The sequence below is a fragment of the Neopsephotus bourkii genome, unplaced genomic scaffold, assembly GCF_033783945.1.
Source record: "Neopsephotus bourkii isolate Nb327-2 ecotype Australia unplaced genomic scaffold, CSIRO-AGI_Nbou_v1 NB_1707, whole genome shotgun sequence".
Classification (NCBI taxonomy): domain Eukaryota; kingdom Metazoa; phylum Chordata; class Aves; order Psittaciformes; family Psittacidae; genus Neopsephotus; species Neopsephotus bourkii.
The window spans coordinates 2,842,618-2,866,176 of NW_026902181.1; the positions used below are offsets into that span (position 1 = coordinate 2,842,618).

General features: G+C 42.2%; 1 protein-coding gene across 1 annotated transcript in view; it reads left to right on the forward strand.

The window, feature by feature from the left end:
- The window catches only part of SYNE2 (spectrin repeat containing nuclear envelope protein 2), a 191,889-nt gene that overhangs the window by 98,767 nt on the left and 69,563 nt on the right, over window positions 1-23,559 (forward strand). Inside the window, exons 60-70 of the mRNA XM_061376171.1 lie at window positions 42-227; window positions 1,614-1,736; window positions 7,432-7,614; window positions 11,534-11,659; window positions 13,899-14,093; window positions 14,677-14,751; window positions 16,144-16,260; window positions 16,914-17,021; window positions 20,362-20,577; window positions 22,349-22,516; window positions 23,205-23,317. Coding sequence (XP_061232155.1) covers window positions 42-227; window positions 1,614-1,736; window positions 7,432-7,614; window positions 11,534-11,659; window positions 13,899-14,093; window positions 14,677-14,751; window positions 16,144-16,260; window positions 16,914-17,021; window positions 20,362-20,577; window positions 22,349-22,516; window positions 23,205-23,317 — 1,610 coding nt within the window. The remainder of the gene's footprint in view (window positions 1-41; window positions 228-1,613; window positions 1,737-7,431; window positions 7,615-11,533; window positions 11,660-13,898; window positions 14,094-14,676; window positions 14,752-16,143; window positions 16,261-16,913; window positions 17,022-20,361; window positions 20,578-22,348; window positions 22,517-23,204; window positions 23,318-23,559) is intronic.

The following is a 23,559-nucleotide window of genomic DNA, read 5'->3' on the forward strand; positions in this document are numbered from 1 at the left end:
CACCATTGATGATTCAAAGTAAGCTCTTATTTTGTCTCCAGATGGCTTTGGAAGACTCAGAGCAAAAGCAAAATCTTCTACGCAGTGTTTACTTGGAGCTGGAGGAGCTAACACCAGTCTTTGAAACAGACAGTGTAATGCAGCAGCTAAATGAAATAGATGAGCAAGTAGCAACTTTACAGCATGAGATAGCAGAGATTCTTCCACAGATCCAGCATGTGGCTGACGTAAGTGCCTTTTATCAGGTGCTTCATCATATGTTATGCAATACAGATTATATTGTCTTCACAGGTAAAAAGGTGTGCTGGTGTATGTATAACAAGTGAGGAAATAAATTGTTTGGAAACAAACCATCTCAGAAGGTGTTTGATACCTAATTAAGCTGCAAAGTTCAGGAGTATTAATGAAACTTCTTGTTTAGGAGGAGAAATGCAAGGCTGGTTGACTGGGAAATTAAAAGGACTTACCTTGCCAGAGGGTAGGGTTCCTGTTCAGAGGCACCTGGACTCACACCATGGCTAGAGAAGTTGATGAAGTTCAACAGAGACAAATGCAAAGTGTGACACCCCGGATAGGACATGTCCAAACAAAGGCCAGGGGGTGAACCAGCTGGAAAGCAGCTCTGCTGAAGAATTGTGGTCCTGGTGGACATGTTGATCATGGCATAGTAGCATGGCCTTGCAACAAGACCATCAGCGTCCTGGGCTGCCTGAGAGATCATATATGGGTACTGTGCCCAGTTTTAGGTTTCCCAGTGGAAGACAAACATTCCTGAAGTGAGTTGAGGAAGGCTTTGAAGGTGGTTGTGGGGGCTGTAGCATGGCATGTAGGAGGAAAGGCTCAGAAACTGGGGTCAGTTCAGTATGGAGAAGAGACAGCTGGGGGTGGGTATTACTGCTGTCTACTACTACATAATACTTTTCTTAGGGTCTGCAGAGAGAAGAGGAGCAGTAACAGACTGAAACGATAACAGAGGAAATACCATCTACATATTAAAAATGACTCTTTTTTGTTTGTTTGTTTGTTTGTTTCAGTGGGATTGTTTAAAAACTAGATCAGTGGCCCAAAGGGGTAGGTTTAAGTCCCCATCCTAGGAGATATGTAACTATCAAAAGGATCATGCCCCAGACAATGTGCTCTGATGGGCACCAGAGATCTTTCAAGGTCCCTTCCAACCTAATTTATTCTGTGACTCCATGAGAGTTCACAGCAGCTGAACTTTATGTGGATAAATTTTCGATGTGACATAATACTCTTCCAACAGAAAGTTGCAAACGTGTATTTAGACAGTTTTATATGCTGATAACTGTCACCACTGCGGAAATGTCTTGTCACTGCTGCTAATTTATATTGTGACTTTTCAAGGATATTTCAGTTCTGTATTCAGGGTTTAAAACAGACCAGGTAACCTTAGAAATTTAATTCATTTCGAAGTTAATTATGATACATAATCTACAATAATTAACCTTTTGTTTGGTAGCATCCATTAACATATCCTGCATACACTGCACTTGTTTTTCAGTATTTCTTTTTAAATGTAAGTGAAAGGCAGAAATGCAAGCTGGCTTATACTTGTGCTATCTACAAATACTCTCCCTTTTCCCGAAATCTAGGAATTGGATGCCATTGAATCTCACATTAAAGTGTTTGAGAAGGACATTGTCAAAATGAAGACAAGCCTGTCATCTGAAGATCTGTTAGAATTTTCTCCTAAAGACCAACTTAAACATGGACAGGTCTGTGAAAACTCCTATATGGCCTTTTTTCTTATGCATAAGTTAGCATAAATATGTTTTCACAAGCTGCTTTGTGACTTTTGCAATTTACCAGCTTTTAGTATATGATTTTGAAATGTTAGTACCACACAAATTCTAACTCTCAGGTCAAAGATTGAAAGTATTTTTATAGTCATGATTTTACCTACATATTTCTACAGTAGCAAGTAGTGCAGTCCAAAAGGAGCACATTGGTAGGGTGGCAAAACAGTTGGTGCAGAGGACCTGATATCTGTGTTGTATATGTCTTGGGGCCTTACTTTGGACTGATCCTGTAGAATGGACTTCCATTAGTGGCTGGGTGTCTTCTGCTTTAGCTTCATTTGAAAAGAATACAGTTTGCATGGTCCAAGACAACTGCTTAGTATAAACTCTGTCCCACGTGACATTCTTGTCTCTAAATTGGAGAGACATCAATTTGATGAATGGACCACTCGGTGGATAAAGAACTGGCTGGATGGCCTCACACAAACAGTTGGGGTCAATGGCTCAATGTCCGGCTGGAGACCAGTAACGAGTGGTGTCCCTCAGGGATCGGTGTTGGGCCCGGTCTTGTTTAACATCTTCGTCGCTGACATGGACAGTGGGATTGAGTGTGCCCTCAGCAAGTTTGCCGATGACACCAAGCTGTGTGGTTCGGTTGATATGCTGGATGGTGAAAGACTGGGGCTCAAGTGATCTTCTCTTCACTCCTTCCATCTTCTATTGATGATGTGGGACTGAATGGGAAAATTCAGTCTATAAACGATTGGCTTCGAGGCTGGTGCTGCAGGCAGGGCTTTGGATTCTTTGATAACGGCTGGTTTTATAGGGCACCAGTCTGGACATTGGCATGTGGGAAAGGTTTATCGCACAGAGGCAAAAGGATGCTGGGGCACGAATTAGCAGGGCTCATTTGGAGAGCTTTAAACTAGATTCGAAGGGGGATGGGGTTGTAGCTGGGCTTGCCTCAGTGGGACAGCGCTCCGGAATTGATGATGACTGGGAGGCCTCCTGTAATCCTAGGGTGAAATCGGTGTGCTCAGCTCGCTCCCTGAAATGTCTGTACACCAATGTGCGCAGCATGGGAAATAAGCAGGAGGAGCTAGAAACCTGTGTTAAGTCAGGAGATTATGACCTGGTGGCAATTACAGAGACGTGGTGGGACAGCTCACATGACTGGAATATAGTCATGGAGGGCTATGTTCTTTTCAGGAAAGACAGGCCAGCCAGGCGGGGTGGTGGGGTTGCTCTTTACGTGCGAGAGCAGCTACAATGCGTTGAGTTCTGTCCGGGGACAGATGATGAGTGAGTTGAGAGTCTGTGGGTGAGAATTAAGGGGCAGACTGGCAGGGGCGATACTGTTGTGGGGGTCTGTTACAGGCCACCGGATCAGGGTGAGGAAGTTGACAAGGCCTTCTACAGGCAGCTGAGAGCGGCCTCACAGTCACAGGCCGTGGTCATCGTGGGGGATTTTAACTTCCCTGATGTTTGCTGGAAGGACTACTCGGCAACCCAGCCGCAGTCCAGGAGGTTCCTCCAATGTATGGATGATAACTTCCTCATGCAAATGGTGGATTAGCCAACCAGGAGAGGTGCGCTGCTGGATCTCATCCTCACTAACAAGGAGGGTCTGGTTGAAGGAGTGAAGGTTGAGGGCTGCCTTGGTTGCAGCGACCACGAGATGGTAGAATTCAGGATCTTGTGTGGTAGGGTCAGTAGAATAGCAAGCAGAATCACAACCCTGGACTTTAGCAGGGCAAACTTTGGCCTTTTCAAGCAATTGCTAGGGGAAATCCCGTGGGCTAGGCTGCTTGAAGGTAAAGGGGCCCAAGATAGTTGGTTGACGTTCAAGGACTGCTTTTTCCGAGCTCAAGATCAGAGCATCCTGACACGTAGGAAGTCAAGGAAGAGGGTCAGGAGACCTGCATGGCTATATAGGGAATTGCTGGGTATGCTGAAGTGGAAGAGAAGAGTTTACAGGTCATGGAAGGAAGGGCTGGCCACTTGGGAAGAATATAAGGCTGCTGCTAGAGGATGTAGGAAAGCTGCTAGGATGACTAAGGCCTCCTTGGAATTAAAGCTGGCGAGAGGGGTCAAGGACAGCAGAAAGAGCTTTTTCAAATACATGGCAGATAAAACTAACACCAGAGGCAATGGAGGCCCGCTGATGAACGGGACGGGTGCCCTGGTGACAGAAGATACAGAGATGGCAGAGTTACTTAATGCCTTCTTTGTCTCTGCCTACTCTGCCGGAGGCAGTCCTGAAGAGCCCTGTATCGCTGAGACCTCAGATGAAGACAGGTCAATGGAGCGGTCTGCCTTAGTTGATGAGGAATGGGTTAAAGACCAGTTGAGCAATCTAGACATCCATAAATCCATGGGTCCAGATGGGATGCACCTGCGGGTGCTGAGGGAACTGGCGGAGGTCATTGCTAGACTGCTCTCCATCATCTTTACCAAGTCTTGGGAAACGGGAGGGGTGCCTGAGGACTGGAGGAAAGCAAATGTCACTCCTGTCTTCAAAAAGGGCAAGAAGGAGGACCTGGGTAACTATAGACCAGTCAGCCTCACCTCCATTCCTGGGAAGTAATGGAACACCTTATCCTTGGTGCCATCTTAAGGCATATCAAGAATAAGAGGATTATGAGGAGCAGTCAGCATGGCTTCACCAAGGGGAAGTCATGCTTGACCAATCTCGTAGCCTTTTATGAGGAAATAACAGGGTGGATGGATGATGGCAGAGCAGTGGATGTGGTCTACCTTGACTTCAGCAAAGCGTGTGACACAGTCTCCCACAGCATCCTTGCAGCTAAATTGAGGAAGTGTGGTCTGGATGATCAGGTAGTGAGGTGGACTGTGAACTGGCTGAAGGAGAGAAGCCAGAGAGTTGTAGTCTATGGGGCGGAGTCTAGTTGGAGGCCTGTGTCTAGTGGAGTGCCTCAAGGGTCGGTACTGGGACCAGTATTATTTAATATATTCATCAACGATTTAGATGAGGGAATTGAGTGTACTATCAGCAAGTTTGCTGATGACACTAAGCTGGGAGGGGTGGCCGACACGCCAGAAGGCTGTGCTGCCATCCAGCGAGACCTGGACAGGCTGGAGAGCTGGGCGGGGAATAACTTGATGAAATATAACAAGGGAAAGTGTAGAGTCCTGCATCTGGGCAGGAACAACCCCAGGTTCCAGTATAGACTGGGGAACGACCTGTTAGAGAGCAGTGTAGGGGAGAGGGACCTGGGGGTCCTGGTGGACGACAGGGTGACCATGAGCCGGCACTGTGCCCTTGTGGCCAAGAAGGCCAATGGCATCCTGGGGTGTATTAGAAGGGGGGTGGTTAGTAGGTCGAGAGAGGTCCTCCTTCCCCTCTACTCTGCCCTGGTGAGACCTCATCTGGAATATTGTGTCCAGTTCTGGGCCCCTCAGTTTAAGAAGGACAGGGACCTGCTGGAGAGAGTCCAGCACAGGGCAACTAAGATGATTAAGGGAGTGGAGCATCTCCCTTATGAGGAAAGACTGAGGAAGCTGGGTCTCTATAGTTTGGAGGCGACTGAGGGGTGACCTTATTAGTGTATATATATATATAAAGGGGGAGTGTCACGAGGATGGAGCCAGGCTCTTCTCAGTGGCAAACAATGATAGGACAAGGGGCAATGGGTACAAACTGGAACACAAGAGGTTCCACTTAAACTTGAGAAGAAACTTCTCAGTGAGGGTGACAGAACACTGGAACAGGCTGCCCAGGGAGGTTGTGGAGTCTCCTTCTCTGGAGACATTCAAAACCCGCCTGGACACGTTCCTGTGTAACCTTATCTAGGTGTTCCTGCTCCGGCAGGGGGATTGGACTAGATGATCTTTTGAGGTCCCTTCCAATGTCTAGCATCCTGTGATACTGTGATACTGTGGAGGGAAGGAATGCCATCCAGAGGGACCTTGACACGCTTGTGAGGTGGGCTGATGCCAACCTCATGAAGTTTAACCATGCCAAGTGCAAGGTCCTACACCTGGGTCAGAGCAATCCCAGGCACAGCTACAGGCTGGGCAGAGAAGAGATCCAGAGCAGCCCTGCAGAGGACTTGGGGGTGTTGGTCAATGAGAAAATGGACATGAGTCAGCTTCAGTGTGTGCTTACAGCCCAGAAAGCCAACCATATCCTGGGCTGCATCAAAAGGAGTGTGACCAGCAGGTCGAAGGAGGTGATCCTGCCCCTTTATTCTGCTCTTGTGAGACGTCACTTGGAGTATTGTGTGCAGTTCTGGTGTCCTCAACATAAAAAGGACATGGATCTGTTGGAACAAGTCCAGAGGGGGCCACGAGAATGATCAGGGGACTGGATCACCTCCCGTATGAAGATCGGCTGAGAAAGTTGGGGCTGTTCAGCCTGGAGAAGAGAAGGCTGCATGGAGACCTCATAGCAGCCTTCCAGTATCTGAAGGGGGCCTATAGGGATGCTGGGGATAGACTCTTCATTAGGGACTGTAGTGATAGGACAAGGGGTAATGGGTTCAAACTTAAGAGGGGAAGTTTAGATTGGATATAAGGAGGAAATTCTTTCCTGTGAGGGTGGTGAGGCACTGGAATGGGTTGCCCAGGGAGGTTGTGAATGCTCCATCCCTGGCAGTGTTCAAGGCCAGGTTGGACGAGGCCTTGGCTAATATGGTTTAGAGCAAGGTGTCCCTGCCCATGGCAGGAGGGTTGGAACTTGATGATCTTAAGGTCCTTTCCAACCCTAACTATTCTATGATTCTAACACCAAGGTGAAACTGTTGGGAGATCCCTTCAAGAAGCACAGTCATGGTTTGAGTGAAAACATTTTAAATTAAAGCACTATTGAGAAAATGCCCATAATGAACTCTAATATGTAATTTAAGTACATATTGTCAGACATACCTGCCATATTTGAGTGTCTCCATTTTTGAAAAGTTTATGGCCTCACTCTCAGAGATGCTGCATATCACTCTACTTAGCATCAAACAGTAAGTAATCTGAAAGTCTGAAAATCAGGCCCTATTTTTCAAAAAATGGAGGCAAAGTTTAGTAGACATTTCTGGAAAGGCAGGATGGAGTGACTTGCAGTAAAAGTGTTTCATCATGCAGAGACTTCACTGCAAAGATATCTCGGCCACATGGTTTTCCTTCCTCTGCTTGAGTGAAGCAAAGCGAAGTATTCTAGTATCTTTTCTTTTATACCATGTGCATTTCAGTTAGGTAACTGAAATGCAAAAAGCATGGGTTCAGTATCAGGGAAGAGATGAGTGTCATCATACCTTTCGTAGATTTGTTATCCAGAGAATGATTTTGTAATGGCTACATTACATGGTAAAAATAAACTGATATTTGTTCTGGAAAATAATGTTCGTCTACTTCCTCATTTTAAATTGAAACAGTATGCTTAGTAAATAGAAATTAATCTGAATATGATCCTTTGTCACTGTGCAAACTGTATGTATATGCAGAAAAGGCAAAATTGTAAATGTTAGTTATATATTTGTCTTGCTTTAGACAACCTCACTATAGATTTTCACTTGTTTGTTCCAAGATTAAAATATTCTTCATTCTTAAAATGGGAAACTCACTAGAGAGAACTTTTGCACATCATGACAGTAGTATAAATTTTCAGTTTTTATTTTTCCAACTCAGTATCATGTCATTGATCTCTCCTGTATCCTAATAGGTTATACTGGACCATGTTGGTCCCATGATGAAAAGCATTGTACATATACAGTCCTATGAAGATACGCTACTGCTACCAGGAGTGAAAATGCAACCTTTCTCAGTCTTTCAGAGAGCAAGGCAGCTTTTGAAAGAATTGAAGAAATTAGAAAAAATTACTAAAGAACAAAATGATCTTCTGGAGGTAACCGATTTTTTTTTTCTTTACTGTCACCTAAACCACCTTTATTTTGTAATAATTTTAATCACTAGACAGCACATCATGCTCGCTATATAAACTTGGGGGAGTTACTCAGAAGGCCCTGATCACTGCTCAGGTCATGCTGGGTATCAGTTGGCAGGTGGTGAGCAATTGTATTCTCTCCCCTTGTGATTTCCCTTATTGTTATTATTGGTGGTAGCAGTAGTGGTCTGTGTTATACCTCAGTTACTGGAATGTTCTTATCTCAACCCATGGGAGTTACATTCTTTCCATTCTCTTCCCCATCCCTGTGGGACTGGAGGAGAAGAGGGCAGGGAGTGAGCAAATGGCTGCAAGGTTCTGAGTTACCAACTGGGCTTAAACTATAACACAGGTATATAGTACATCTTCTATGACTCTATGTAATGGTTTGGGGTCTTTTTGTAATTTGATACTACAACAAGGCACTCCGAGTAGTCCTGGAATTTATTTCAGTTTTCCAATTTAGTCACAACTGAGAGCATGTGGTTTAGCATATTGTAGAAGAAATGAAGGCCCAAGTGTCTTATGATCTTGGTTTGCACAACTAATGATTAAGTCCAGTGTTACATGCAGGTGCTCACATCTGCAATGTTCAAGTACATAAGCTTACCTGAACATGAAATTGAATAGAAATTGATGACAGCATAAACTTGTTTAGTAAAGATGATCTTCCCAAATCAGTGAGCCAGGAAAGCGACTGTTTTCCACCAGTGTCACTTGATTTTGAGGCACGCCAACTCCTGCTCTCAGAAGGTCCGAGGGTGTATCCACATAAGTGAACATGTGACAGGGGGGTTGGAGATGCTGTTGACAGGTTTGGAAACAGAAATGATGTAACAGCATTGGTGTGACACATGGCTGTAAGAGAAGGCAGTGTTGATGGGTCAGTGAGTGTTAACTCATGAGCAGTTAGGATTATGAAACAGCAATACTGGCCACAAACCTGAAGTGGTATCTCTGCAGCACTTCACTGAGTGATGTGGTTGTACCAGCTCAGGAAGGTTTTAATTCAGGGATATTTCCATCACGTTCCACTGCCCAGGGTATATATACTTGGGGACAACCTGGAGTTTGGTTATGCATGTTCCCAAGTGAGCAGAGGTATGAAAATTCTCATATGACCCATCCATTTCTCAACAGGATTATAGCAGCACTTAGAAAAATAATACAGTATCTTTACTGATTTGGTTTTCCAGCCCTATTACAGTACAGCAGATGATTTAAAACATCCAACTTCCTCCTGGGTATTTCAGAAGCCAGGCAGAAACAAGTGACAGCTAAAATGTGAATGTCCATCTCTGATTTTCAGTTTGTGAAATGAAGAGCAGCACACCAAGATAAAAACTCAAATATGGTACATGACTAATGCTTGGAGTTTGGGGGGGGAAGCAATGACTGTGTGAGATCTGTATGATTCCTGCAGTCTTAGGTTTTTTTAGTCCGTACAGTTTCTTATGTCTGAAAAATGGATGTGGTAAAATGTACCTTTTTCAGCGAGTTACCAGATTAAATACTTCAGAATTTTCAAAACACTTTAAAACTATCAGAAACAGCGTGTTTTCCAATTATAAAGTGTTACCATGAGATTTCTATCTGGTTTATGTGAAGCATTAGGTCAAGGCTTAGATCTTTCTCCTTTTTGAAACAGCTGTAGCCTTTTTTGCTCAGCATTTGCCTTTGTCTTGTAGGGACCCAACAGTCTGTAGCTGAGTGAAATTTCTTTGTGGGAGAACAGATTGGAAAAACTGCAGTTCTTGACAGCTAGGATATCAAACTGTGCAAAAAACCATTTTCCAGTCCTGTTGAATGGGTTGAAAGAAGCAGTACTACAATAGAAGTCTAACACCAGCAAAGACATAACAAAGAATAAAGCTGTTAAAGGATGGCATGTTGAGAACTGCATAAAAAGGTAGTAAGTATCCTGATAGAGAGGATAGGAAATGGGAGGCAAGTTTCCTGTACAAATATATATACATACAATTTTTTTTCCTGAGGATTAGTTTTGAAATCTCAGTGTTTGGGTGCATTTGCCCATATTTTGCTGTTGGCGATGCAACAGGATATTGCAGTAGTAATTTTTGCATAATTAAGTTGCACCTGAAAAAGTGTAACAGTAACAAAATGTGAAAGCTTTGGGGAAGGATTTTAGGTGACTTAGATCTGAATTGAATGTTGCCCTCTGTTATTATTATGGCCTGTCAAGTACTTGAAGAACGTCATCAGGAGGAGGAGTTGGAAGCTGCAGCTGCTTCTACTGGTTTTCTGTGCAAGAGAGTGTCTCTGCATAAATGCTGATTTACTGTGTTCATTTTTAGAAAGCTCTTTAATAAAAAAAAAAAAATAAATGCCTGCCTGCCTGTACACTATAGACAGGTGGCCCTTTGCCGTGGGTAGGTCTTCTAGTACTGTTACCGCAACAGGAAAAGTAAAGAGCAAATGTCAACAGGAAATAACTTAAAAGAGAGCCAACGCTTCTAGGAAGATATTCAGTCCCACATATATGGCATAATTTATGTTATATCAAGAGAAGGATAAAACAAGATTATTTTTTTTGTGTCTCAGTGCAAGGCAGAGAACAGATGAGCTCTCCAGGCTAGTGGCTATGGTCACATATTGGCTCATGACAGGAGATGTTGGAGTCTGTATACAAATTATTCATATTCTTTAATCAAGGAAGTTTTGAGGTAGTACACATTTTACCTATTACTATACAGTCCTATTAATGTGGAAGTGAAGCATGGTAAGAGAACCACCCTTTTAGAGGACTTCTAGTTTCTCATAGAACTGAAGACCTATTCTTTGTTTTCCTCCTCTGATTCTTAATGCTATTGTATTGAGATTATAGGCCACAATTAAGTATCTTCTTCTCCAATCTGGCTTTTTTTCTGTTACTGTTCATAGCAGGAGAGAATCTCTGCTCTGAAAGGCAGAATCTGTGCGAAGTTTGCAGAGAGATTATTTCAGCCTGTCAGGCTTGAAAAAATTCTGCTATCAGCAGCATTTCAAGTTCAAGTAGACTGCATTTTCTTTATTACCTTTTGCAGACACCTGAGGAACAGTTCATGGGTCAGAAAACAGAGAGACACCGAATGTGTTTTGCAAGTTAAATGTTTTGAGAAAATATTCTGGTTTGTAGATGTAACAATTCCTTAATTACGTGAGACATTGTAACAGGCAGTGGCTGACAAACATGAACAGTGTTGCGGGGGGAACTGCCCATTTCTGCACAAACAAGCATGGGGGTTGATGAGATTTTGCTATCGCTCTCAAATAAGTAAATTTGGCTCTTTATAATGTATATGTTTTCCAGTAAGTCATGTGAGCAGCAGAAGCTCACACCAAGTAGAAATACTTATCCTTTTTATAGGAAGTATTCAAATTGTCAGATACTGTGGTTGGCTTATCCTCTGAGCTGCAGTGTCTGCTTGGTGTGCAGCACAGTTCATTTGCAGTCAGTGCAGAACTAGCTGGCAGTAAAGACCTGAGCACCAATAAAAACCAGGTACGCTTTCTAACTTGAATGACACCCTGTAATTTCTCCCTTTTTTTCAACCTGTTCTAAATTGTAGTGAATATGATTTAATATGCTTTTTGCATTTTATAACCAAATTCGTAGTTCCACTCTGGAGTAAGCAAAGGCTTCTAGGCAGAATACTCCACCATACTTAGATTTATGGATAGAGCAGTTTGTCTTTAGCAAGTGAATAATAAACTTAGTGAAGATAGGGTTGTGCAAAGTTAGCAGACCAAATACTTTTACATGTAACTACACATATAAAGGAGGCGTCAGTACTCTTCAGCACAAGTTTCTTCCATTACTGACTAGTTTGTTTCTCTATTACTGAATTCACAATTATTTATGAGGATTATAACTTCACAGGAAGCTGTAAAGAAAACAGAAGAATGTGAGCAAGAAATGGAAAAGTTGAAACAATTCCTAAAGAACCCCTTAGTAGAAATATCGCAAGAAGATAAATCACTGTCTCAGAAGACTCATTGTCCAGAGGTGAGTTTTACTGTTTACTCTCTCATGTCTGCTACTTTTCCTGGCTAACATTAATCACAATGGTGCGGAGCACTGAGAAATACCAGCGTGCTTCCCCTCCCCACCATGCATGGTCAAGCAGTCAATTAAATGACGTAGTTTGACTATGCATATGTAAGTTGACATATACCAAGAGATATTACAGTTAATATTAGTTGGGTACATCTTCCATAATTTACTTCTTATTGATTTTGATGTGTTGTTTGTACCTATATCAACTTTTAAGGAAGACTTAGAATGCTGCTTTCATGACAGCTGGCAGCTGTTTTGGTGAAACAATATGTAGCATTCATATCTTGCCTGTGCTCAGCATCCAGATGATGTTGCTGAGGTGGCAGCTTGGGATAATGCAGAGAACTGAGTCCATTTCTGATCACTGACCATGCAGCAGTACTTTTGGTGGTTCTGTTTAGGGATTCTTTAGACTCCTTTTGCTGTCCTCTCTGTCACACTGTTTTCATTAACTCATAAACATGTGCTGCTTTTCTCCCTGCAGTCAGCTACTTTCTGTAGTAGATTAATTGATTATTTAATCAAAAGTAAGATGTGTTTTAAGGACAGCACTGCAAAAGTCAGGAAATGACTAATTGAGTGTAATAGCTGTTTATAAAGTGCCTCTGAAATTCAGCTTTTTGCAGTCAATCACAATAAAGTTAATATACATACACTGTACTTGCCTAATAACTATAATCACTTGGTAGGCTTCTAAATACATAGCTGCTTTGCTTTCAGGTGCTTGGATGTTGCAGGCTTGATGTTAGTATGAGGCATGACTCATTTCCCTGTTCCTGTTTTTGTCTTTTAGTGTAGGACTTTCTGTTTAATAGCTCCTGTTTTAGAGGAAAACCTTTTCACAACTGTAGCATTTCATGAACAGATGTGGGCAATGGAATTGCCTATCTTACTGAGGGGCTTCACATGAAGAAGTGGCATTAATAAAGAGTTGTTTTCTGATGAAGTTTTTGGCTAGTGAAGTTTGCCAAACTGTATCTGGTGAATGTATGCTGCAGTCTTCTCTTGCAATGAATCAAATAGAAATACGCTTCTTAGTGGACATTTATAAAACATGCCAAATTGTCATGAATGGCTTTTTCTTCATTCCAATGGCTTTTTCTTGTCTCTACCTTTGGAATATTTTTATCTTGTGGGTTTGAGTGTACAAAAGGAAAAAACCACTCTTGCCTGAGCCAAGTTTCCACGTCCTTTGAAAATTTGCTGGGATTTTGCCTCTACTTACCCAGTCCTGCAGCCACACTAACATTAACAGAAGAAGCTGTAGTTGAGATGGAAGCAGCAGTTTTACTGCTTTCATCTGTCTCAGATTATTACTTGCATAGCATCAAAGCTTGGTCTGATGGACTGAGCCCAGTGTGCAATGGGATATTTAGCCACATTACAATTCTCTGAGCAACTAACAATGCTTCAAAGAGCTTTAGCACTTTCAGTAATGGAGTAGGGCATTTTATTCCTTGCCGTGTCTTACCCTGTGATTTCTTATGCTTTCTTTGCTCACCTGGTGACTGGGTGATAAGGAAAGGTCCAAACAGAACACCAGCTAGAGCCAGCTCTAGCTCTTCAGGGAGGAGACAAAGACAATTTGTTTCCCTCTTTATTAATGCAGTTACTTGGATTATTGTTCAATCCCTGCAGATCGGGGATAATTGCTCCCAATATCACATTGAAAGACATGGGATAGTTATTGCCCAGTACGTGTCACTAAAAGCCAGTGAAGAGTTTGTTTCCTTCTTTTAAGCCAGCTTCAACAAAGAAAACTCAGCTACCTGAGCTACCCTTATTGTTGTCTTTGACCTCATCAAAGCTATCCTAAGTGGTTTGTGTCAGGTTTCTGGCACACAGTAATGTAACCCAGCTGCATTCCCTCTGTCCTGAAGGAAACTCATATCCCCGTGGCTGTTCAGGACCTAGTTAGAATTAGTTACCCAGCCTTTCACATTTACTTCCAGACTACCAGCTTCTGCATTACAGGCAGCAAGTGCTGTTCTGAGTTCAATCTGTTGCTGCTGTTTTGCATGTATCTAGACATCTTCTGTAGTGACAATGGGGAACTGTCCGAATGCCGTGAAAAAGGAAAAAAGGGAAATAGTCCCAGTTTCAGTAAGATGCATCACTGTTATCATCAGTTACATTACTGTTTGGTTAAATAATAAAATGGATGCTTATGGATATTGTTGGTCCTTAGGGAGACATGGAAGCTGTAAAAGAAGAAATCATAAAGCTGTGCCAAAGAAAGGAAGATATCCTTACTGGAATGAAGAATTCAATGTCTGAGCTTCACCAGCGCTTACAGCAAGAAGTGCCTGAATCAGAAGATGAACCTACAGCCTCTGTATTAGCACAAAGTGACTTGGTTAGGACTGATGTTTCTGGTCAGTGGGTAAGTGGAGCACCATGTTGGAATCACTTACCTGAGAGCTGAGGAGGCAGGTAAATAACCTTTCTTCCTCCAGGAGGAGTGGTATTGAGAGAGGAGCACCCCTTCAGCTGTGAGTTAATACTTCTTCTCCTCCCCTTTGTGCTTCTGAATGGTCCCAGAAGGACTGAGTATGATGCATGTATAGGATAAGGCAGAAGAAGTGTACCTCTGATTATTTTTTTAGCATGAGCAGATCCAACATGAAGTTTGCATCAAGCAATCAACAGCAAAATCCTCAATGTGTAGTTTTGTGGATAATCAGTTGTTATGAGATTTTCAGTAAATTGTTTTTATGGAGCAGAATGAAATTTGACCTTATTATAGCTGTGATGTTAAAACAGTATAGCACAGAAAAAGTCCCAGTTTTCAGAGGTGCTTAGTACCTGCAGTTTTCAATTACTTTACTGTAGCATGGCAGATGTTCAATGCTTCTCTAAAAATTGACCTCAAGTGGTAGCTTTCTTTTGGTTTACAAGCAGAAGAGAAAAGGCTTTTACTGTTCTTGTCATGAATAACTGGACTGTCTCTGTGTGCGGTTTTGTAGTTGAAAAAAAGAGGAATGATGTCTCTTCTACCTTCCTTGGATGAAGAATCAGAAGACTGTTCTTTCCACAGCAAGGTGAGTTTGGTACATATCTTGCATATACAGCCATGTATGTAAGACACCAGATTTTGGTACAGGACAAATTATGAAAAATATGTTAATTCAAAACACTTTAGAACAAACTAAAATATCTTTTATTGCTCCAGGATACTAAGAAATTGCACTTTAGCCAGCCTACCAGTATTACAATATCAGTGTTACACAGCACCTCATTCTGTGATGCTGCTTTTGGTGGCATTGCTTAGACAGTAATACCCCCTTTATGGATGTGTTCACAGCAAAGTATGAGCCTAAACGCCAATGTTTATATATGGAATGGGGTTTAGAGAGAATTAGGCAGCCTCTGAAATGTTAAAACTTAATCAAAATTATTTGTATGTTTGAGCTTAAGAAAAAAGGGCATAATCAGACTATTGGAAGCAAGCGAAGGAGAGATTTCTGGGAGAATGGTAGACACTGCTCAGCAGGTTGCTCTGAACCTGTGGAGTCTAAATGCCCATGTGAACCACAGAGGAACAAAGCTGGGAGTAAAGTTACATGAGGTAGTTAATAGCTTTTGGAAAAAGAAAAGAAAAAAAAAAAAAAGAAAAATCCATGAAACTTTCTGCACAACTTTCCTGCATCCTAGGGACTAAATGAGAGTTACTTGAGTGAAATCAGGAATGTGCAGAAGTGCCAATGAACTTCTAACCTAGATACCCACTCACACAGCAGTTCACAGCCTGCCTGGGCCGGTAATGACAAGCTACTCTCGTATAAATCTCCTGGAAGGGACTGTGGCCTCAATCAAGTTTTGAAGAATCTCAATTTCTCTGAAGTCCTTGCTATGGATATTAATTAGAATTTTTGATATACCCTTGCAACAAGAATCAAAAGGAAATGAGTCAAAGAAGTGATAGAGTGTTGAAGGGGTTGCTTTAGGCTAGGCAAGGATGAAAATACATGGCTTGACAGTGTGAAGAAGTCCCAACAGCCTGCATAGAGGTCGTGTCTTACTACTCTGATCCAAGCACTTCAGTTGCAAGGTTTCTGCCCCTTTATTGCTGTGGTTTTCTTTACATACAGGATGTTTCAGGGGACAGGAGAAAGGTTGTTTCTCGGGTTTGGTTTTTTTTTTTTATATATAGCATGAAAAAAATGAGGATATTCTGTGGTCTCTAGAGAAAACTATTAGTGTCATCCAATTGCCATTCGTTTTGCAGCAGAGCTACAGAGCAATGGAAGGAGTGGGATTTGGGAAACACAATAAGGACAGATAAGCAAAGCAGAAATAGACCAATGTGTTACTGAAGGTTTAGCAGAAACAGACCAATGTGTTACTGAAGGTTTGCAGTAATTTACATTGCTTGAAGGAATATCTGAGCTTCCTGTTCACAATCTAATGCGTAGCTGTTTCTGCTTTCAAAGGGAGGTACAGACACAGAGAAAGATGCAAATTTCTGGCCTTTGGAAAGGGATGATGAAAAGCACAAAGACAGTGCAACCTCCTGGTCTTCTGGTACCTTGTCGGATGGCCTCGTTCAGGTAATGCACCCGGGGTTATCTCCATTGGGACTGGGTCTCATCTTTGTAGAAAAGATCTGCACAAGTCCCAGGTATTGCTGAAGTGTGCAAAGAAGAAGAACTGTAGAAGTGCTGAACATGATGGCCTTGATCTTCCATCTTCCACATCATGCTAAATCTTGCCATTTAAAATCTCTTTTCCTGTTGCACATTTTGGTTGGACTTACTGACCTTGAGTTTTCCAACCTAAGTGATTCTGTTCTTGAATATTAATTTCTTCTAGCTTGTCAAAACCCACAAAGACAGAAATGAACATTTGGTAGCAGCAATTTGTTTCACTAATTACTAGAAAGGCTATAAAATGTGCATTTTATTGGGGGATCATTTGTGGAAGAGGTTCTCTTTGTACATAAGAAGACCAGCATCTGATCATTTTGGTTGTGGTCTGTTTTGCATAGTGTCTCAATAATGTAATAACTGCAATTGTTTCTGCACAACAAAGCAATAATCATAGAATCATTTAGGTTGGAAAGACTTTTAAGATCATTGACTCCAACTATAAACTTAACACTACCAAGTCCAGCAATAAACTACTTCCCTAAGTGCCACATCTACACCTACTACACATCACACTACTGATACAAATACTTCCAGTGTTGCCTCTCTTTCTACAGGATGTTGATGACATGATGGAATTGAACAATAAACATGGTGAGGAAACTTCTATGCAAGCTTTGCAGAGTACTGAAGACCCTGGTGCAGGTGATGGCAGTTATGCTATGGTGAGTTTGAAGGCATGAAGTAGGCTGAACAAGGTGAATTTCTCCGCTCATTGTGCAACCTACCTAGTAGGCAGAGGCCCTGATTCATTATGGTTATGCTACTGGAGTTTGTTGCAGTATTTATGATATGGTAGGTTACCTACAACCCTTTGTGGGCCTCTTCAGATTACTGCTTTGGGTGATTTTGATTCGCTCCTTGAAATGCCATTTACTAGAAAACAAAATGGAGAGTTTTCAGGAAATAAGAAGCTGGCATTCATACAGGCATTAATGGAGGTGTTCAAGTGATGTAAGCGTACATCAACTATGGGATTTTTAAGTTGGGAGTTAAAGGAGAAATTAAAGAGATTGAAACTCCTATATATTGCTGCTTTGTGGAAGGCATGCTACAGTCTAAGGGAGGAGTGAGCAGTAGCCTATAGGTTGTACACAGTGTAATATCTTCTGGCTGTTCAAGGAGTTAACCAATACCCCCTGGGGAACTGCCCTCAGGGACAAGGATGCAGAACAGAGCTGGCAGATCTTAATGACACTTCCCATAGAGCACAAGAGATCTCAATCTCCAGGTGTAAGAAATCAGGAAAGGAAGGCAAGAGGCTGACATGAATGTGTTGAGGTCTTGCATGACTTAGTGGCATTCTGTGGTGGAATGACTACATCAATGGACAAAGGAAGAGCTATGATTGTCATCTGTCTGGAATTCTGTAAGTCCAAATTTGTATAAGGCCTTTGACATGGTCCCCCGCAACATCCTTTCTGAATTGGAAAGAGGTGGATTTGATGGACAGACTGGTGGATGAGGAATTGGATGGCTGGTTGCATCCAGAGAGTAGTGGTCAACGTCTCCATGTCCAGACAAAGATCATGATCAGTGATGTCCTTCAGGGGTCTGTAGTAGGGCCAGTACTGTTTAATATCTTCATCAGTGACACAGACAGTGGGATTGAGTGCACGCTCAGTAAATTTACAGATTACACCACGCTGTGTGGTGCACTTGACATGCTTGAGGGACAGGATACTATCCAGAGGGAACTGGACAAGCTTGAGAAGTGGGCCCATGTGAACCTGATAAGGTTCAACAAAGCCAGGCACAAGGTCCTAAACCTCAGTCCAAGGTAACCCCCAGTATCAGCACAGGCTGGGGAATGAACAGATTGAGAGTAGCCCTACAGAGGAGCACTTGGTGGATGGTTAAAACTTAAACAGGGGAAGTTTAGATTGGGTATAAGGAGGGAATTCTTTTCTGTTAGGGTAGTGAGGCACTGGAATGGGTTGCCCAGGGAGGTTGTGAATGCTCCATCCCTGGCAGCGTTCAAGGCCAGGTTGGACGAGGCCTTGGGTGATATGGTTTAGAGCGAGGTGTCCCTGCCCATGGCAGGGGAGTTGGAACTTGATGATCTTAAGGTCCTTTCCAACCTTAACTATTCTATGATTCTGTGGAAAAGTAGACATGAGCTGGCAGCTCACAGGCCAGAAAGCCAGCCATATCCTGAGCTGCATCAAAAGGACCATAGCCAGTGTGTCAAGGGGGATGATTCTCCTCCCTGCTACTCTAATCTAGTGAGATCCCACTTTTCCACTTCAGTGTTTTGCTATACTGTGACAATTCTATATGTTATCCAAATCCCTGTATAGAGTGATATTCTTCTTTTTCTTTTTTTTTTTTTTTTTGTGATAATGATTGCTAAATGATACCATGTCCTCCCTCTGGCATGTTGTCCCTTCCATGGAAACATATGTGCTTCCAAATTCAGTTAAAGCAGCCTAAAACATGATTCAGGATTCATAAAAACATTTTAATTACTAAATGAGGAAGAAAAGATGGGTTGTAGTGGTAGGTGACTCACTTGAGGGTAACAGAGGGCCCAGTACTCTGGGCAGATCCTACTCTGAGAGAAGTCTGCTGCTTCCCTGGCACCTGGGTTAAGGGCATTGCTAGGAAGCTTGGTTGCCTGGTATGGCCTTGGAATATTATTACCAAAGCATGCTCTTTCACATGAGTGACTCTAAAGCACAGTCAGAAGATGCTCAGAAGATTCTATGATTGTGTGGTCAGCTGAGCCATGGTAACCGTCCACTGGTGCCTCCATGAAGTGTACACAGACAACTGTGTGGACCATACCAGTATGTTTCATCAAACTGATTAGACTATGTATCTGAATTTCTATTCCTGTGGAAGAGGGGGGACCAAGTTTACTGCAGTAACACTGTCTAGCTGGGGAGGGGCAGAGCATGCTGACACTGTAAACTAAATGCTTAGGTGCACATACGTGTGTGATGAAAGGGTGTCAGCACAGTATTATACATGTGTACTGTTTTGTTATTTAGATGAATGAACTAGAACAAACAGGCCTAGAACTAGAGTTGGAAGTTTCTGGTGGAGGTTCAAGTAAGTTGGTACTTTTTTATTTCTTCAATCATGTATACCTCAGGAGACATAGACTGTTCTGGGAATTGCAAGCTCAGATACCTTTTTTGTGTTTAATGGCACTGTCCCATGGTGTCTCAGAGGCAAAGAACAGTAATGGTTAAGACACTGATAGGTGAAACCATGCACTTTTGCTCCCTGTTTTTCTGCCAATTCTCATCTTAGTATGAAGCTTGTACACTACCAGTGACTGTCTCAGCTGCCTGAATGTATGCTCTAGGGCCATGGTAGTCTATAGGCAATTTTATTCTTGTGGTGTTTTGCGTGACTTACTTATCAAGTGTCAGTATTTGTATGTATAGGGGTATATATACACCTGTACAGCCTTCCAAACAACTGCAGATGTCTTAGCACATTCTAGATTTCTCCTTATTACAAAGTGTGCAATATTGCTTTTTAAAGGACTGCAAGTTAGAAGGAATTACATGAAACATACTTAAAAATATATATTATTTTTCTGTGTGACCTAAAGCCCAAATAAAGCACTGGTTGAATTTTGGAACAGAACATGTGCAAGTAGCTTGTAAGTGTGGTCCGACAGCTTGCTTTGCAGCTTACAAACTGCATTGCTTTTACATCTAACTCCTACAGGAAAACATCTCTCCTCAGGGGAGAGGTGGTTAATGGTGCGTCATCCCTCTTCCTCTTGTTCAGGTATACCTGTGCAAATGCAAATTGCTGCCTGGAAACCTGTTACACCAGATCCTGGATCATTTGGCTGCTGAGTTTCCCTTTCTTTTTCTCTTTCTTTTTTTGCTTTTCTTTCTTTCATTTTTAATTTGGGAACATGATGGCAGAGTTGTTTTGGAGCTCTGTGATTGCAAAAGTTTTGTATTTCCCACTGGTAAAGGGAAGGGAAAGAAAGTATAAAGCAGATAGATAACCACATTTCTTCCATGTGATTTCCTTCAGAGTGACAAGCCGCCTCATATCCCTGACATCACCTGGGGCTCTCGAGGGAAAGCTGTGGGTCCCAGCAGGTTGGAACCAGAAAAGATCCTCCAGATGTGCCATGCCCAAGTTGCTGAGGTGAAGCAGTGGCTAGACAAAACTAAAGTGTCCCTGAAGTCAGACCCCCAGACCCCCAAAATGCAGCATGCGGTGGAAATGCAGCTGGCCTATTACCAGGTAAGACAGATCAGACAATTTACTGCTGCTATCCGTACAAGTTGCACTTCCCTGAGGTGTGTGTCTGAAGAAAAGCAATGCTCACTGCTTCTGCTCTCCCCACTTAGTCACCTTCATTTCACTGTACAGAAAACATGTAACTGCTTGGCTTCAGTTTCAGGTGCAGATTTCCAAGGGCTTAGTTTAAAAAACTGTCTTTAGATTTGGGATCTTTATGCATCCAGGAATTTAAGTAGAATTCATGAATATTTTTAAAGCTTTTTTTGTCTTTGGATTATTTTGTATAGTATAGTTTGAATTCTCCATTAAAAGGCAATTTTTCATTGGTCTCAATCATGAAAAGTCAGCTAGGATAAAATGATTTTTTTGTTTTCTGTGGCACTTTCACTTGATTCAAAAGAGTGCTGTAAGAATGCTTCCCCGTTGGTAAAATTTTCTTTATGCAGAGCAGCTGCCAGCATAGGTAGAAAAATAGGGGCTTGTCCCCTGCCTTCTGTGAGCTGTGGTGGTATTTGAACCTACCACTAGGGCATCCTATTGCCAGGCCCAGATGGCAGCAGGATAGGGGTAGGTGGTACCTGTTGGTGAAAATAGGTGGATGCAAGCAGGACTGACATGAGATGCTGGGCTGGGTGGGAGCCTGGCATGCAGCTTTTTTCTTAGGCATGCAGATTATAAGAAAGTGGCAGGCACGCCACTTTGAAGTTCTCTGTGGTGCCAGTCTGGTGTACCAGTTTGCTTCAAGCACTGTCTCTACATAAAGCAGCAAATCTCACTTACTATAAAAGAGGCAATATCAACATCTCCCCATTTAAAATTGTTAGGAGACATTTCCAGCTGTTTTGTTGTTGTTGGGTGGTATGTTTTTTTAATAGGAACTGACTCCATGCCAAGAAATACCTCTAGGTTTAAGCTGTTACTCAGCTGAGCACTCAGGTGCTGAACTCTGCAGGAATTAGGGTCTTGAATGCACCTAAGTAACTGTTTGTGCCTGGATCCCTTTTGGGGTTCATGTTGGCACAGGCAGGGCAGTTCAGCTGGTAAATACAAGGAGGCTCCAGGCAGCTGTAAGTGCTGCTGAACTCCTGTCAGCATTTAATGACTTGCCTCAATGTTAAGACAAGAACTTGGTAGTGGTGGGAGGTTTTTCTAACCTAGTCAAGATCTACAGAGGAAAACTCAAATAGCATGAGCAGAAACAGTCTCTAGATATGGACGTATGATGTAAAGCAGTTAATTTACTGCAGTTGATTACTTTGCAGTTGAGCCATAGTACCTTGTCTCCACACTCACCTGAAAAATGTGAGTTTAAAGTAATGCAGTAATGTTGATTCACAGCAGCTTGTATCAAAAACCAGATCCCAACAGTTTACAATAGCCTGGCTGACATACGGTAAAGTTACTATGTTTTGGTAATTCGGCATCATTCCTCCCAAAGGGTGAGGTGATCAGTCTGTGCACCGCCTCCTTCCCCACTGAGGTGTGTTGTCTTCTTGGTTGCATCCAAATGGAGTCTTTCATTTCTCCTCTCCTCTTTTATTCTATATCTGAGTTAATACAAATTCCTGCAGAGGCTATTATTGAAACACCTTTAAGACTAACTGTACAAAATCTATTTAATTGTTCAGAGAAAATCTGGCGGGTTTGAAGCCATGTCTTTTTTTGGCTCCATGTTTCTTTTGGTGTAGAAGTGTTAGCATTGACTTCAGAACATTATCAAGAAAAAGTGTTGTACTTCTAAGAATGAATAATTGACTGCTGTCCCTTCTAGGTGGTGATAGCAGACATTGAACTAAAGATCCCTAATTTAATGGAAGATTCTGAGGCTAGTGCAGACTATGAACAAGAAGTAGAAGCTCTTTCCCTGAAGCTGAAGGAAGTGAAGTGCAGCTTGGAAGAACTCCAGATGATGCTTCAAGAAAAATGCAATGAAGAACAGGTAAAGCGTATGAATGCTATGCAGAGCAAGAGTGAGAGAGTTATGGAACTTTAATGTGCGGTAGTTGCTGAAGAACAGTTAGAATTAAGAAAGGGAGAAAAGTCAATCAGAGACATCAGACTTGCTGTTATTCTGCTTTACAGTGCTGTAGAATTATTTATAGTTTGCAGCAAGCAGTGGATTTTTAATGAGTCTCTGAACAACATTTTCCTGCTTTAAGTTCTCGGTGACAAGTCAAAATTTTGCAAGCAGTACAGGAAAGGGGTTGTTTAGTGGTTTGTTTTTTTTTGGTTTGTTTTTTTAAATGCATTAAAAATGCTGGATTTGTCTGTGACAGCATCACAGCAGAGAGACCTTTAATCAGTAATTTTCTCTTTGAAGAATCTGTAAATGGCAATGATAGTGACTGCCAGCTCTTGTGGGCCACAGCTGTGCTCTCTTTTCTGAGTTTTCCAGTGAATGGGACAGTAACTCCTGGCTCAGAAGCAGTCCCCACTGTTCAAGGAGCTGGAGAAGCTCAGCTGATGTGCTTGGTTAAAGCGACTACAGTCTCTCCAGTGCTGGAGGAGCACAGTCTTAAGTGGGAGCTTGCATAGCCCAGGAGAGCACATAAAATGTGATTGGAAAAGCATAATCAGATTAATACAGTGCACATAATTTTACTGTTCACACTATTTTCTGTCCACAGCATCCAGAACTAAAAGCAGCTGCACAGAAAAGCCTCTTTGACTTCATTGAGTTGTGCATGGAAAAACTGCAGCCACAAGTTGAGGACAGTGTGACTTCAAAATTAGAATCAAGGTACAAAATACCAAAACCAGTTACCAGATTCAGTGATGAGAAACTGAGAGATGGAGGCTGTCAGCATGTCCATCAGGTTTTTCACAGGAAGGGAAAAGCCCAAAGAAATGTATCACAGTTCTAATTAAAGATTATCCATGCACTTGGTTTTACTTTGGTTTTGAGGCAGGAGCAATAAAAGTATTACAAATCTGATTTTGCTTATTCTGTTTCAGTATTTGCCGTGCTAATGGTGTTTTCTC